Source organism: Labeo rohita, chromosome 11 (genome assembly GCF_022985175.1).
Source record: "Labeo rohita strain BAU-BD-2019 chromosome 11, IGBB_LRoh.1.0, whole genome shotgun sequence".
NCBI lineage: Eukaryota > Metazoa > Chordata > Actinopteri > Cypriniformes > Cyprinidae > Labeo > Labeo rohita.
Window position 1 is genome coordinate 4,347,085 of NC_066879.1, and position 17,125 is coordinate 4,364,209.

The 17,125-nt window shown below is 32.2% G+C and overlaps 2 protein-coding genes across 3 annotated transcripts in view; both read left to right on the forward strand.

The window, feature by feature from the left end:
- eogt (EGF domain-specific O-linked N-acetylglucosamine (GlcNAc) transferase) overlaps nt 1-11,042 on the forward strand; it is a 17,849-nt gene extending 6,807 nt beyond the window's left edge. The window contains exons 4-16 of one of the 2 annotated variants that reach the window (XM_051122537.1): nt 304-412; nt 641-735; nt 879-983; nt 2,718-2,824; nt 2,908-3,011; nt 4,306-4,398; nt 4,477-4,548; nt 4,834-4,920; nt 6,648-6,716; nt 6,899-6,960; nt 7,059-7,178; nt 9,818-9,920; nt 10,100-11,042. In XM_051122537.1, coding sequence (XP_050978494.1) covers nt 304-412; nt 641-735; nt 879-983; nt 2,718-2,824; nt 2,908-3,011; nt 4,306-4,398; nt 4,477-4,548; nt 4,834-4,920; nt 6,648-6,716; nt 6,899-6,960; nt 7,059-7,178; nt 9,818-9,920; nt 10,100-10,246 — 1,273 coding nt within the window. In that variant the 3' untranslated portion in view covers nt 10,247-11,042. The remainder of the gene's footprint in view (nt 1-303; nt 413-640; nt 736-878; nt 984-2,717; nt 2,825-2,907; nt 3,012-4,305; nt 4,399-4,476; nt 4,549-4,833; nt 4,921-6,647; nt 6,717-6,898; nt 6,961-7,058; nt 7,179-9,817; nt 9,921-10,099) is intronic. The other variant, XM_051122538.1, reaches the window with a different exon arrangement.
- A 3,012-nt stretch (nt 11,043-14,054) lies between these two features.
- The window catches only part of tafa4b (TAFA chemokine like family member 4b), a 61,201-nt gene continuing 58,130 nt past the window's right edge, over nt 14,055-17,125 (forward strand). The window contains exon 1 of the mRNA XM_051122134.1: nt 14,055-14,101. The gene's annotated coding sequence lies outside the window, so the exon portion shown is untranslated. The remainder of the gene's footprint in view (nt 14,102-17,125) is intronic.

Consider the following 17,125-nt stretch of genomic DNA (forward strand, 5'->3'; position numbering starts at 1 on the left):
AAGCTTGTGAATCAGAATTGAATCAAATCGTAAAATTATGTCAAATCCCAGCCCTAGAAAGCAGTCCTGCTTTTTAACTTTTTTAGATGTTTGATGCTTCAACAGTTCCCTAAACTTTTGTGCGTCTACCACTAATACAAGCTAACACAAGTTTGCGCACAGCCTATTCTTCCACTGTGTCATTCAATCGTTCAAGCATTTCAAGGACTGATAACAAAATTTATCTTAGGACTTTACTTTGAATTCAGAGATGACTTGGTCTTGCTACTCCAAATAGTGGTACTGGGTGTCTTGTTTCTTTAGGGCCAACTCTATTCAGGCTGCCCAGGAGCTGTTCTGGAAGCAGGCAGATTTTGGTTATGTGAGGGAGCGTCTCAGTGAGATGAAGACTTTGTGCAAGCCGTCGAGTCCTGTGAGTCATTTTTTTTAATTTTCTGTGTACATCATCTTCCTCTGTGCTCTTTGTTCACCTCATTTGCTCTCTACCACAATAAAGCTGAAGTTTGGTCCACCTCCAGAACTCTGAGCCAAAGAGCACTAACCTTAAGACACAAGAGCTGTTTTAAATTTGACTGCTTTAACATGTCTAAACAATACTGGGAACAAACATGCAAATACAAGTTTAAAACATTTTTTTAAGGGTGATTCCTCTCTGAAGTGCACCAGTCATATGCGGTTCTGCAGGGCCATAAATCTGTACCTGGACCTGAGGAGTCCCCGCAGAGGTCATGAGAGGTCAGTGACCCCCCTATAGGGTTGTTGGAGGTCAGGGAAATGCAGAACCTTTTGTTTTCTGTTTGGCAGAACTGTGAGAACTTCCTGTCTAAATGAGCTGTCTTTCTTTCTCTCTCTCCATCTCTCTTCCTCTGTCACTGCAGGTATAAAGAGGATTTCCTGGAACAGGGTGAGATCGGTGGGCACTGCAGCCTTAATAATAAAGCACTAGCCACAGAAGGGATGCACAAGAGCCCTCTTCAGTCTTGGTAAATAACTCATGTCCAAATAATAATTAAAAAAAAGACCATGGACCATGTTTTTATGTTAATATTGTCATTACATGTGTTGGAACATTTAGCAATTATGATTGATAAGCTACAGTTCAAAGGTAGTTTTTCTTTCTTTCTTTCTTTCTTTCTTTCTTTCATTCTTTTTTTAACTTAATATTTTTATTCTGCAAGATGCATTAAATTACTCAACATTGCAAATTGCAAACACTTTTATAATGTTGTATATTTATGAATAAACAATTTTTTAATAATTGAGGTTGAAAAACAGTGTCAGGAAGATTTTTTTTATATGCATTGAATTTAGAAAGATTCTTTGCTGTTATTTTAAACTTTATATTCATCAAAAAATCCTAAAAATATATATCATGCTTTCCATGAAAATATTAAGCAGCACTAATGTTTTTACATTGAAAATATTGTTTATTTGACTAAAAATACAGAAAAAAACAGTAATATTATGTAATATTATTGCAATTTAAAATAGTGGTTTTCTGTTTTCAATATACTTTAAAATACAATTTATTCCTGTTTTAGCAAAGCTAAATTTTCAGCATCATTACTCCAGTCTTCAGTGTCACGTGATCATTTAGAAATTATTCTAATATGCTGATTTATTATCGATGTTGGAAACAATTGTGCTGCTTAATATTTTTAATAATATTTGTGCTGTGTGATACTTTTTTCAGGATTCTTGAATGAATAAAATTGTGAAAAGAACAGCATTTGTTTAAAAAAGAAATATTTTGTAACAATATACACTACCGGTCAAAATTTGTGGTCAGTAATTTTTTCTTTCTTTCTTTGTAAGAAATGAATACTTTTATTCAGCAATTTTAAAATATATTAAAATAGAAAACTGTTATTTTAAATTACAATAATATTTCATAATATAACTTTTTTCTGTATTTTTTATCAAATAAATGCGACTTTGATGAGCATAAGAGACTTATTTAAAAAACATTTAAAATCTTACTGATCCCAAACATTTGAACAGCAGTGTATATGTGCTAATATTTCTTGATATTTACCTCAAAATATAATTTTTGTCATTAACTCACCTCAAACCATTTGTTGTTCACCAAAAATATATATGTGACCCTGGACCACAAAACCAGTCATAAATAGCATGGGTATATTTGTAGCAATACCCACAAATACATTGTATGGGTAAAATTTTATGATTTTTCTTTTATGCCAAAAATCATTAGGATATTAAGTAAAGATCATGTTCCATGAAGAACTAATTTATGATTAGTAATATGCATTGCTAAGAACTTAATTTGGACAACTTTCTTTTTGGGCAATTTTCTCAATATTTTAGTTTTTTTGCACCCTCTGATTTCAGATTGTCAAATAGCTGTATCCAAATATTCACCCATCCTAACAAATCATATATTAATGGAATGCTTATTTATTCAGCTTTTAGATGATTTTCAAAGAATTGACCCTTATGACTGGTTCCAGCGTCACACTTCTGAAAAACATATTTTCCATATAATAAAAATAGAATGTGATGAATGGCTACCACTTCCAAAAAGTGCCACAAAAGTGACCCTTTAAAATCCATTTAATAAAATGAGTAAATGATAACGGTTCTCATTTTTAGATGAACTATCCTGCCTTTCAAGGCAGTTGTCCATCAAACATAAGTTTGCATTAAAAAGACTTTTATGTATGTGCCAAGAAATCGTCTTGTTTTTCCTCTCTCAGGTTTGCTGAACTGCAAACATACTCAGAGTTTGACTTCCACCCCCTGGATGATGGCCATTGTGATGTTATAATTGACAGACCAACTGTCTTCATGAAGCTGGACGCAGGTGATATTTTTGTGGAATTTTTTTGTTTTTTTGTTTATAGTTTAGAGTTTTTTCTTTAGTCTTTACAAAAGACTTTTTTGCAGGAGTGAACATGTACCATCATTTCTGTGACTTTGTCAACCTCTACATCTCTCAACACCTCAACAATTCCTTCAGCCGTGACATAAACATTGTCATGTGGGACACAGTAAGTATTCGTTTCTCTGAAACGCACAAACTTTGTTTGCTTCTAATATGTCCTCCAGTAAATCAGCCTCAAGTGCTTGGAGAGCATTTCTTACAAACAGATGTTTCTCACTTGTCAGGATTAGAAAACACTGTAACAGAAGGTTTGTTGTTCAAACTGACTGCCACAGTCTCAAGAGGTGTGCAGTTCCTAAAAGAGATAAAAGAAAAAAACGGAAACAGTGAGCTGAAAATAAAGTCACTTACGAGGAAACCTTATCCTGCCTATTGTTCACACGCTGGTATTTCAAGGGTGAGGAAGAGAAGGAAGAATGGAGGGGTGTGGAAAAAGAAGGAGACTTTTTTTGTGTGAAACAATGTAAATAAGATTGCCAAATAAAATCCGCTTTAGAATATTATTAGATTTATATTAGGGCTGTCAGTTTAACCCGTTATCTTAATCAATTAGTTCTGAAAAAATAACGCGATTAAAATATTTTAACGCAGTTAACACGCTGGCCTCGCTCCCAGACCTTATTACCTTTGAAGCCACAGCAGAATTGTTGCGCGTCTCCGACCAACACAGCGGTGTTTATTTTCTGAATGAATTGCGTTTTGAATGAATCATGTGAATCAATGACTCAAAGGCCCATTCATAAAGAGAGTCGTTTACTTCATTCCTGAATGAATCAGCCATTTGAACGAATCGAATGAATGAATAAATGACTCATAAAGACATTTACCGCCACCTGCTGGCAGATTTAGTTTCTTATTTGGAGTATCATTTCATCAATAATAATAATAACAATAATAAAAACATTAAAGGGATGGTTCACCCCAAAAAAATCATTTCTGTCATCATTTACTCACCCTTTGTAATGTAATTGTAATTGATACCTTCTTATTTAATACAAAAATAGCTTTAAATAATCTTTTGTGGGTATTTTCACAGTCAAATTTATTTTGCGACATATCAAGTAATTAATTAGATAAAAAAAATTTAATTGACTGACAGCCCTAATTTATATACTTACTTGAGAATTAAAGTCTGTGTAAAGCAATATTAAATATGTGTTCTGAGTTTGTCTCACCACAGAAAAATGCGTTATTATGAATGATTAAAAAAACACCAAGTAAATAAAAAGGTATTAAAATCTTGAAAAAATAAGCAGTGTTCTCTGCTCTCAAATGCTGGGGGCGTGTCCTGACGTCGCTGAAACCACGCCCACTCGTGGGAAAGCTGCCACCTCTCTCAACTGTCAAATACAGATAAATTTCAATTTAAATATCAGCTATTTTATTATTTTATCTCGTAGAGTTTGTATGGATATGGAGACCTGTTCAGTGAAACGTGGCGGGCTTTTACCGATTATGACATCATTCACCTCAAAATCTTTGACTCCAAAAGGGTAAAGCACATTTACTCTGCATGACTTTTCTCAGCATCTGAGTGTTTTTGTGCTTATTTAGTAGTGTGCTGTTCACAGGTGTGTTTCAGGGACGCATTTTTCTCACTCCTTCCAAGAATGCGATACGGCCTTTTCTACAACACCCCTCTTGTACGTATCTTACATGCCTCTGCTGCTCTCAACCGTTTCTTGCTTCGCCATTTAGCATTTGTTCATCTCATCATGTTCATCTGTCTGTGTTAATGCGTCTCTGCGTGGCGCCGGGGGATGCTGTGTGTGTGATATAGAATATTTGCCTTGTGTGAGACTGAACTCATCTGGTGCTGTCGCTCAAATCATCCTCATATTAATGATTGTGTGCCTCTGCTCTCTGTGTGCAAATGACATATAGAAAAGATTTAAGTGACAGATGTGTGTGTGTGTGTAATTTGATAGATCTCTGACTGCCACAGCGAGGGGCTGTTCAAGGCTTTTTCCCAGCATGTCCTTTATCGACTTGGTGTCCCACAAGATGGCCCGAAGGTAAACATGCTTGAATCCACACACACATATGTACAAATACAGATCAGGATACTGAATGAAAATACACTACACAATTTATACTCTATGTTAACTGTTTCATGCATTCATTTTGAAATTGTTATGCTCATAAACAAGCACATAGATTTCATCTTCACCAAAAAGACTTATTTGTTATATTTTATACATTTTTAGTTTATATAATTTTAAATAAAGAATTATTACATCATTTATAAATAATTTAAATAAAATAATAATTTAAAATAAACATTATTTTATTTTAAAATTAGATTTATTTTTTTATATTAGATCAATTTAGACTTATCAATTTAAATAAATCATTATTTAATTATATGTTTGTTATATAATTTTTTTATTTAAATATAAAATAGATTTTATCTCTTACTTTTGATTAAATAATAATTTAATCATAATTGTGCATTATTTATTTTAGATTAATTGTATTTCTTATACATTTAAATAATTATTTAATTTTGTTATATTTATTATTCCATTTTAAATATTAATTTTAATTGTTACACTTTTAAATGTTCTATTCTATTCTATTCTATTCTATTCTATTCTATTCTATTCTATTCTATTCTATTCTACTCTATTACAAATTTAAAAGCATAGATTCACAAGTCTTTGCCACAGATTTTTGAGTAGGTGGATTTGAAATATTAATTATAAGTCATATGTATATTATAGTTTAGTTTTAAATTATGTACCAAATATAATATTATAATGTCATTTTAAATATTAATTTTAATGATTAAACTTTTAAATAATATTATATTACATTATAATTTTATAAGTGTAGATTCACAAGACTTTTGAGTAGGTGGGTTTGCAATAATACTTATTAATCATATGTATATTATAGTTTAGTTATATATTGTGTACAAGATTATTTTAGTCTTATCAATTTAAATAAATTATTATTATAATTTTATGTTAAATTATTGATTTTTTTATTTAAATATTAAATTGATTTGAATGCATACTTTTAAATAAAAATAATTAAATTATAATTGTGCATTATTTCTATTAGAATAACTGTATTTCTTATGGATGAAAATAAATATTTTGTTATATGTTAGATTATTTGTTTTTCTGTTTTAAATATAAATTGTAATTATTCCACTTTTAAATACTTTTATATTATATTATATTATTCATTTTATAAGCATATATTCACGAGTCTTTGCCACGAACTTGTGAGTAGGTGGATTTGCAATAATAATTATTAGTTATATGAATATTATAGCTTAGTTATATATTATGTACTATATATTATATTATTTTTTTGGTTTTTAAATATTAATTTGAATTATTACAGTTCTAAATACTTTCATATTATATTATATTATATTATATTATATTATATTATATTAATTATATTATAAAGTCAAGTGTATATTGTAGTTATATAATATGTACTTTTTAGTTATTGAAATGATTGAACCATGTGCCACTAGATGGTGCTGTTGGACAATTTATTCTTTGGCATTGTCTTTGTGCTTGTCAAAAAGGCCCTGTTTTTTCTTATCTCACATATTATGTCCATTTACTTTTTCTTTTCCCACCTAAATGCAGATATTTAAATTTGAATGCTTTTAAAATGGATTATAGATGTTGCAAAATATATATAGCTTATGGATTCATATTAAGATACAAATGTGTGCTGAAATATGAGTGAAACCTGCGATGTCCTTCTGCTCTGTCAGGAGGGCCAAGTTCGTGTCACTCTGTTGGCAAGAAGCACTGAGTACCGTAGGATAATAAACCAGCAGGAGGTGAGTGCTCTCCTCTCTCTCTTTGCTCATCATTGATTTATCACTCTGCTTCCTTAACTGCCCATTTAAACTCTTATTTGCTGGAGACCCCTGCTTGGTAAAAAGCCTCGATTTACTTGGCCTCTGTCCACATGAGTGTGAGGTCTCGTTAATCACCCTCTGAATCCCCGCTGTGTGTGCAGCTTATCAATGCCCTGAAGACTGTGCCTTTATTTGAGGTCAAGCTGGTGGATTACAAATACAAGTGAGTGATTCAGTTTATGTTGGTTTTAAATGTATCGATTTCTTCGGAGACGTTCGAGTTAGGTGCTTGCGTGATTGAAAGCTGATGTGTATTCGCAGAGAGATGCCGTTTCTGGAGCAGATCCGCGTCACACACAACTCTGATATCTTCATTGGGATGCATGGAGCCGGACTGACCCACCTTCTCTTTCTCCCCGACTGGGCCGTCATATTTGAATTGTACGTGGCTTTTGTATCTCTCTGCTTTCTGTATGGTCTGTGTGGCCAGCCGTACTGTACAGTAGAGCTGTCAGTCTGAGGAATTTAAATTCTTCTTCACTTTTCCAAGTTTCAGAGGCACTTGAAAACCCTCAAAGTTTATATAAACAGTTATTGGTGACAGTATACAGTGTTTAAATAATGTTATACCATTTGCTGAAGTGACACTTTGAAGATGTTTGCGTTAACACAGCTAAAACGGTTATTTTGAGGTTAGATGCAATTTATAGAAAGCTAGAAACTTAAACATCTGTTTTGTTAAAAATGGCAAATGTGAAAAGCAAAGCTACGGGAATACTTTTTGTGCTAAGAAAACAAAAATAATGACTTTATTCAACAGTTCTCTCTCGTGTCATTTCCCAGTGCCATTCACAAGAGTATCACGACTCATGAATTTTGTTCATGATGCTGTGGAATAAATAAACCTTGTGGTTTTCGAAAACTTCAGACTAAACCCCAGAAAATAAATAAATAAATAAATCAAGATTACTTAGTTTGATTACTTTCATTATATTCAATTTTATTATTTTGAGAAAATTATGTTGCGATTATAGCAAAGCAACAGAAAACAATAATAATGAAGGCCTTATATGACTTCATTGTTGTACTATATCGGCTAATAATTGTATTATATGTACTTACATTACCATTCAAAATTTTGAGGTTGGATGTTTTTGAAAGAAGTCGCTTATTTCATTAAAAAATACAGTAAAAACAGTAATATTGCAAGAAATAACAACAAACTTTTGTTGAAAATAACAACAAACTTTTATTTGCATGCGATTGATCGATTTAACAGCCCTAATTTTATTCTGTTTTATTTTATTTTTAAATATATTTTACATTTTATGTTATAATAATAGAAAATACAAATTACTGTTTCATTTCCATATTTCTAAACAGAAATGTAATTGAAAATAAAAATAAGTGAATTTTATATATATATATATATACATATATATATAATATTATAACATAAAATGTTAAATATATTTAAACAAATAAATAAGATATAAATAAAAATAAAGTTTATATATATATATATATATATATATAATTATATTGTGAAATATTAACAATAATATTGTGATATGAAATAACTGCTTTTTATTTAAATAAATTTTAAAATGTATTTTATTCCTGTGATCAAAGCAATATTTTCAGCATCATTACTCAACTCAGTTACTAAATCATTGTAATGTGCTGCTCAAGAAACATTTTTCATTATTATTATTATCAATATTTAAAACAGTTGAATACATTTTTAGGATTATTTGATGAATAAAAAGATCCAAAGATCAGCATTTGTCTGAAATAAGAAGCTTTTGTAACAGACTATACCATTCCATAAAAATAAAAAAAAAATAATATATATATATATATATATATATATATATATATATATGTATATATAAATATATATATATATATATATATATATATATATATATATCTTTTTTTGGGGGGAAAGAAATGATAGAAATTAATACTTTTATTTAGCAAGGATGCTTTAAATTGATTATAAGTGATGATAAAGATATTTATAATGTCACAAAAGATTTCTATTTCAGTTAAATGGTGTTATTCTGAATTTTATATTCATCAAACAAACCTGAAAAATTATACTCAGCTGTTTTCAACATAATAATAATAATAATAATAATAATAAATGTTTTTGAGCAGCAAGTCTGAATATTTGAATGATTTCTAAAGGATCATGTGACTGGAGTAATGATGCTAAAATGCAGTTGAAATCACAGGAATAAATTACATTTTGAAATATATTAAAATAGAAATCTGTTATTTTAAATAGTAAAAATATTTTAAAATTGTACTGTTTTTTCTGTATTTTGGATCAAATAAATGCAGGCTTGGTGAGCAGAAGAGACTTCTTTAAAAAAACATTTAAACTTTTTACTGGTAGCATACATATAAATATACACAGTACACACGAATATATTATGTAAACACAACATAAACTTTTATTTTGGATCCGATTAATCACAATTAAACAATCTGACAGCCCTAATTTTTATATATTTCAAATATATTTCAATATATTTGAATATTTTAGAATTTTAAACAAGGGTCATCACCACCCAACGCAGAAACAGCAGAAACAGCAAAGTGGGGAATCACTGTAGGTTTTCCAATGACTGATTCTTACAATTTTATCTTTAGACCGTCTGACAACCAGCAATCATGAACATTTGGTTGCATCCTTGCTTCAAAAAAAGTTTCTTTGTTTTTCTACTGATAAATGTATACATCACGATTCGCTTCAGAGCGCTGTTTTTCGCAACACCTATCTGCATGTGTCAAGACATATTCCCCAGTGTGCATCTGCGCGTCTGACACTCATGTCATGTTATACATCTACCCAATACTCATGCGGGCACAGTCGAGCTTCTGTGCCGTACGATGTACTTTTTAATGTGTGTTACGGAGGAGGGAAGCATCTGACTGTGTCTGTATGTGTGTGTGACAGTGAAATACAGCCTAATTAAACAGTTATCCATCAAACTCAGTCTGTGGAGGCTTTGTGGGCCACTGCCTGCTAAGTTTGGGACATAAAACATCCCTCTTTCTCTATTCCACAGGTACAACTGTCAAGATGAGAGCTGCTACCGTGATCTGGCCCGACTGAGGGGAGTCCATTACATGACTTGGCAGAAAAGGGACAAAGTGTTCCCCCAGGATAAGGTGAAGAGCACACACACACATACACACACACTGCTGTCTGGATTCACTCCAGTTTACTATATTTAATCCCAGTATTCCTATATACAGTAACATTCACATTCAGTCATGTTAGCACTAGTGGCATAACTTACAACTATATGTAATATATATATGTTTACTACTATTTTGTTCTGTCTTAGGGTCATCACCCTACTCTTGGGGAACATCCTAAGTTTACCAACTACACTTTTGATGTAGAGGAGTTCATGCGGTTAGTCCTTCTAGCGGCTGAACATGTGACCCGGCACCCGGCGTGGCGTGCAAAACAAGCCCGAGATGAACTGTAGCCTGTAAGACATGGTGGTCTCCTGCCAGGAGATAGATGAACACACTCCTACAAACTCTCTGCACTCTTTAAATGTTGCTGTGCTAACAAAAAGTGCATGGCGAATATGTGAAAGCACATTTTAAATTCAGAAAAAATGATCTGCGCTGTTACATTCTGCACATGGAGGTGCTGTGGACCTTGTTAAAGGACTCACACCGTATTGGCAGATATATTGGTTTGACATATTTGTGATGTATTTTGTGTGGTCTCCTATCCCTCTCCTCAAGTATATGTGTTTTTTTTAGAGACTATACTTTTTTGAGTGCAGCTTCGTAATGGCAAAGGTTTGAATTTCAACACAGGGAGGAGATTCCAGGTCAGTGGATCAATATAAGGTAGTAAGACGTCTTTAAACAGCACTTTTTCGGCTTGGGAAACTGAACTGATGTTGAGTTCACCCACGTAGTTTGGTAGCATTTTTCTATAACAGTCAAACCACATATAAAGCATTTTTAGGCAAAGGAGATGTTATGAAGCGGATGTTAAACTATGTTAAGGGATTCATGACTCCAGTCCTGTTGCACTCATTGAGATATTGGTTCAGTATTCTATTTTAAGTATTTTTTTATCAGTGTTAGGATCCTCAGACCCTTCAAAAAGTGGCTAATCAGTAACAAATGTTGCTGAATTTTTAGTGCTGGGTTGAGTTCATGTCAAAAGTATTTAATAAAATCCTGTAATGATATTTTAAAAGTTTTTTGTTGAAAAGATTTGTTTTGTATTTGAATGGTTTTGCAAACTGAAATGAAGCTATTTAAAACATTTTTGTGTATGTGATTTCATCATCATTCTCACATATATTGACAATTATGACAAACACAAAAAAAAAATTTATGGAAAAGAAAAAAAATTTATGGATCATTAGTTAGCACTAGCCGCAAATGACTTATTTCTGTGCCAACCATAGTTTTGGTATTTTTTGTTATGCAAATGATAATCAATACGCCAAAAAAACATGATTACTACACTTTTACTGTAGTAAAACCATGGTTAATTTCCGTAAGGGCTGCCATTAATCTCTGTGAACTCAAACTTAAAATCGGGGACTTGAGGACAAGAAAAACATTGTTTAATCTGTTTTACCCAAGTATTCCCAATTAGGAGAAACATTTAGAAACGTCCGGAATATTTCTCAATAAATTGCCTTTTTTTATTTTATATCTATAGAATCCCATACCCAACTACTAGGTTAAAAATGTTATTTAAAATTTGAATCCAATAGTCAATATTTCACCCAAAGTTGGGTTAAAACAACACTGCAGAAAAAATGTTAACATCTTAAACCAAAGTTTATTATTTTTAAGAACCCATAATTGTTACTTAGTGTAAATATGTTCAAATAAAATAATTTGCATAAAGATTTCCATTTTTTAAAAATTATATGAAGGAGGCATGAAAATACACTGCATAACTAGTAAAACCATGGTTAATTTTTGTAAGGGCTGCCATTAATCTCTGTGACCTTAAACCAAAAATTGGGGACTTGAGGACGAGAAAAACATTCTTTAAACTTTTTTTTATCAGTTAAACCAGTAATCCCAAGTTGTTTGAAACATTTTGATTAGGAGAAAAATTAAGAAACATCTGGAATATTTCCTAATAAATTGAAAATATTTAATTTTATATCCATAGCATCCATAACCCAACTATTGGGTAAAAAACTGATTTAAAATCTTAATGCAGTAGTTGGGTTAGTCCATATTTTACCCAAAGTTGGGTTGAAACAACACAGCATTTTCAGAGAGTAGAAAAAATGGTAACATCTCAAACCAAAGTTAATTATTTTTAAGAACCCATAATTGAAGGAGGGATGAAAATATACTGCATAACTAGTAAAACCATGGTTAATTTTTAATTAAAATGAATCTCTGTGACCTCAAACCAGTTAAACCAAAGTTGTTTGAAACATTCTGATGAGGAGAAAAATTAAGAAACGTTTGGAATATTTCTCAGTAAATTTCCATTTTTTCATTTTATATCTGTAGCGCACATAACCCAACTATTGGGTTCAAATTTTTATTTAAAAATGTAATCCAATATCTGGGTTAGTCATAATTTTTTACCCAAAGTTGGGTTGAAACAACACTTCATTTTTTTTTAGACTGTAGAAAAAAAAAACATCTCAAAGTAAAGTTTATTTACAAACCCAGAACTGTAGCTTAAATGTGATACACTCTAAAAATGATGGGTTAAAAACAACCCAGCGCTGGGTGAAATAATTTGGTTGTTGTGACCCAGCAATTGGGTTATATATTTAACCCAACCTGGGTAGCTTTATTTAACTCAAGAATTGCTAAATAAATACTGTATTTCTTGCTTAAAATGAACTCAAAATATGTTGGAAATGAGCATTAAGCTGAATAAATAATGAATAAAATTAATACATAATAATAAGCATTTTTAATTGCTTATTAATAGTAATATGTTCACCTTTTGATTATTGCTGGTTTCTTTAGTAATTATGTGTCTGATTTTTAATTTACCATTTTGGGTTTATTTTAAGCCAGCCATATAGTAATTTTAAACAACACAGCATTTTTAGAGCATAGAAAAAATGGTAACATCTCAAACTAAAGGTTATTATTTTTCAGAACCCATAATGGTTACTTAAGTATGATCAAATAAAATAATTAATTTACATAAAGATTTTTTTTTTTTAAATTATATGAAGGAGGAATGAAAATATTCTGCATAACTAGTAAAACCATGGTTACTTTTTGTAAGGGCTAAAATTAATCTCTGTGACCTCAAACCAGTTAAACCAAAGTTGTTTGAAACATTCTGATTAGGAGAAAAATTAAGAAACGTTTGGAATATTTCTCAATAAATTGCCAATTTTTCATTTTACATCTGTAGCGCACATAACCCAACTATTGGGTTAAAATTTTTATTTAAAAATGTAATCTAATATTTGGGTTAGTCATAATTTTTTACCCAAAGTTGGGTTTTTTAGAGTGTAGAAAAAAAAAAAGGTAACATCTCAAACTAAAGTTTATTTACAAACCCTTAATTGTAACTTAAATGTGATACACTCTAAAATTGCTGGGTTAAAAACAACCCAGCGCTGGGTGAAATACAGACAACCCCAGGAATTCGGTTTGGTTGTTATGACCCAGCGGTTGGGTTATATATATATATATTATATATTTACTTTATTTAACTCAAGAATTGCTAAATAAATACTGTATTTCATGCTTAAAATGAACCCAAAATTAAAAAAATTATTATTAAGTTAAATAAATAATGAATAAAATGAATACATAATAAACATTTTTAATTGCTTATTAATAGTAAATGTTCACCTTTTGTTTATTGCTGATTTCTCTAGTAATTATGTCTCTGATTTTTAATTTATGACCTATTTTTAAGCCAGCCATATAGTAATTTTAAACAATAGTTGAGTTAAATAAAACTACTGGGTTTAACATTTCCAGTCGTTTGGTTGTATTTACCCCAGCACGTTTTTTGAGTGTAAAAATAAAATAATTAATTTACATAAAGATTTCCATATTTTTTAAAAATATATACACTGCTTACCTGCTGAAGGACCTTTTGCGCTTGCATTTTGAGGCCGCTAGATAGCGCTATAACACCATTAATGATTGCGCATCATCTGAACCGAATGCCCACCAGATGCTGACGCCCGTCTCATTCTCACACGATTTGTAACTTTGCTAAAGTTTGTGAAAATACACTCAAAGCGTTATATATAAACTTTAGTATCATAGTTTCGATAGGTTTATCACTTATGCTCTTCTTTCTCTCTCTCATTGAGTTTTCTCACAATCTTGTACTTCGTACGCACTTGTCAGAGGTAAGTGATGAAGCAACGTTGCTTTCATTGTCTCCCGGTTGTTATAGAGTCTAAATGAGTATGTGCTCGAACACAGACAGTTTATTACAAACGGCGAGCTGCACTTGCGCTGTAATTACTGCTAGTAACAGGAGAGTTATAGTCGCGGGCGTGAAGGATTACGCTGCGTCTCAAGGCTTTCTAATGATGAACCCTACACAGCTAATAACGCCAGCCTTTTCCCTTCATGTCTTATTCAGTGAATTCTTTCTCCGCGCGCGGGTGGCCTTATTTTGTCGTGTTTAAAGTAATGGGATGTCACTGGTGGAATTGTTTGGGAGTGAGCAATTATTACCGCCCTCCTTTCCCCTCTCACTTCTGCTGGAGGAATGTGTTCCCTAAACCCTATATCCTCACTACATACACACTGCGTCATGCAAATAAGCTGTTACCTCTGCAGGAATGGGGAGATTATAATGGTCATTCCATGAAATGTAAGCTATAATTTGAGCTATTTTCAATGATTATTATTTTATTAAGTGTAACTAAATCGCATTGTGTCATCTCAGGCTAAACTGATTTATAGATGACAGTTCTACTTCATTTAGTCATACCGGCCTTTTTGCTAAAGGTTGTGACACTAATTAGAGATGTTATATTTATTACAAGTATCTAGTTTACAATAGAAAGTTTTGTTTACTGTTTACTGAACTTGTGCTAACATTCCGGACAAACCATATTATAATTTTTTTTTGCCTTCAGTAACACATCAAACAAAAGCTGGTGTCAGCTTTTCATTGTTAAAGCCACAGTTTGCCCAAAATGCATCCTTTTTGTGGAATGACCCAAATGAAAACTGAATATTTGGCTGTTTGTGGGCCTAACTTTCCTGTCTGGCCCCGTTGTCTTTTGGCTGTGTGACACACGGTCTCTTTTATCCTTCTTCCCTTGGTGTCAATATTTCAGGAAATGAATTTTCGCTCTGACATTCGACAGAGCGCTACGCGATGATCCTTCGGCACTGTTCAGTTATGATTCTCCCATTCTTTCCTGCTTTGGAACCCAGATTAGATTTGTTTGTCATCATCCATCACCCATTTCCATTGTCTTCATACATAATATCCATTATCCTGCGTGTATCAACGTGGCTTAATCTAATTCATCTCACGAAGAAGAAAAAAAATTCTCACCACTGAACAGAAATAAATCAATTACCAACGGTTCATCTTACATACCCACTTCTACAGGCGTCCCACAAAGCAAGAAAACGTTCTCTTTCGGAGGATAAATGTGGAAATATTGATTGTGTTGGAAGAAATATTCCTCAAGTTATGATCAGACATTTCCATAATGCTCGGTCCTCCGAGAGAACAATCTCAGAAGGAAGAAGTCTCAGCGGGGATCCTATAACACAAGCTCTCTGATAAAAGACATTTGTGCCCTTTCCTCCAATTCTACTCTATCAGCATTATTACGATTTGCATTCTCTCATATGCCAGTTGTACATTAAATGCCGTAAGCCATACGCAAAATACTCATTCTTGAGGCCAGCTTGCTTGAGTGACAAAAGGAAGTCCAGTCGTGAAAGCAAGACGTGCTGTCCGTGGGCCTAAATCAAACTCTGTAGAGAAGTAAAATACAGAATATAATGCAATGACAAATGCAAAAAATACAGGTTCTTTATTGGCATCTGTGGAACCTTTATCAGTCACGGAACCTTTTCAATTCACAAAAGGTTCTTTATAGTGGAAAAAGATTCTTGTAACTGTAAATGTATCAAAACTTAATTTTTGATCAGTAATATGCATTGCTAAGAACTTCATTTGGACAACTTTAAAAGGCAATTTTCTCAATATTTTTTATTTTTTTTGCACCCTCAGATTCTAGATTTTTAAACAGTTGTATCTCAACCAAATATTGTCCTAACAAACCATACATCAGTGGAGAGCTTATTTATTCAGCTTTCAGTTGATGTATAAATCTCAGTTTCAAAAAATTGACCCTTATGGTTTTGTGGTCCAGGGTCACAAATGTTCTTCACACTAAGAAAAAACGTTCCTGAACATCTATAGAACCTTTCAAATGCAGAAAAGCTTTATAAAGCGGAAAAAGGTTCTTTAGATTTTTTAAATGTTCTTCAAAATGGTCATTTAAGGATTGTTCAATGCAAGCTTCTTTGGGGAACCAAAAATGGTTCTTCTATGACATTACTGCGTAAACACCCCTTTGGTGACATTATTTTTAAGAGAAAAACCTTTACTTTTAGATAAGAAGCTATCAGCAAACCCTTGTTACATATTTTCCACGTGCAGTAGTTTCTTTTAGTGCTCATTCATACACTTTTAAACAAATTTATAGTATCGATAGTATGTGGGCCCATAGGACTCTACACTCTTAAAAATAAAGGTTCTTTATTGGCATTAGTGGTTCTGTGAAGAACCTTGATTATCCATGAAACCTTTTAAATGCAGAGTAGGTTCTTTATAGTTGAGAAAGGTTCTTAGATTTTTAAAATGTTCTTCAATGGTTCTTTGAGGAACTGTTCACTGAAAGGTTCTTGGTTCTTCTATGGAATCACTGCAAAAACCCCCTTTTGGAACCTTTTTTAGATGTGTAAAGTCATGATTGGAGGGCCAGGTCAACAAAGACGTGTGATTCTCGCTTCATACACTAGCCTTGTGATCCACATTTAAATATTCTGCACACGGCGCCACAACATGTGATACGACTCCATGCGTTCTTGCAAAAGTGCAACTGGCCAGCAATTTTGCCCGAGGTCCATGAAAACAAGTAGCGAACATCTAGAGAGCTTCACAAGGTTGTTTGTGTTTAATATTTTATTAGGTAAATGTCCGGGCCAAAGAGGATGTTCAATGTTGAAAACAAATAGCATGGAATATTGAGTGCAATGGCAGTACTTTTAAAATGAGCATTCTAATGGGTTATATTTCTCGTTGTACCGAATACCCCTTTTATCTATTTTTTTTTTTATACCTGAAGGAGACAAAGATTCCAATTTCCTAGGCGCGACGGCCGGGGTTTGGA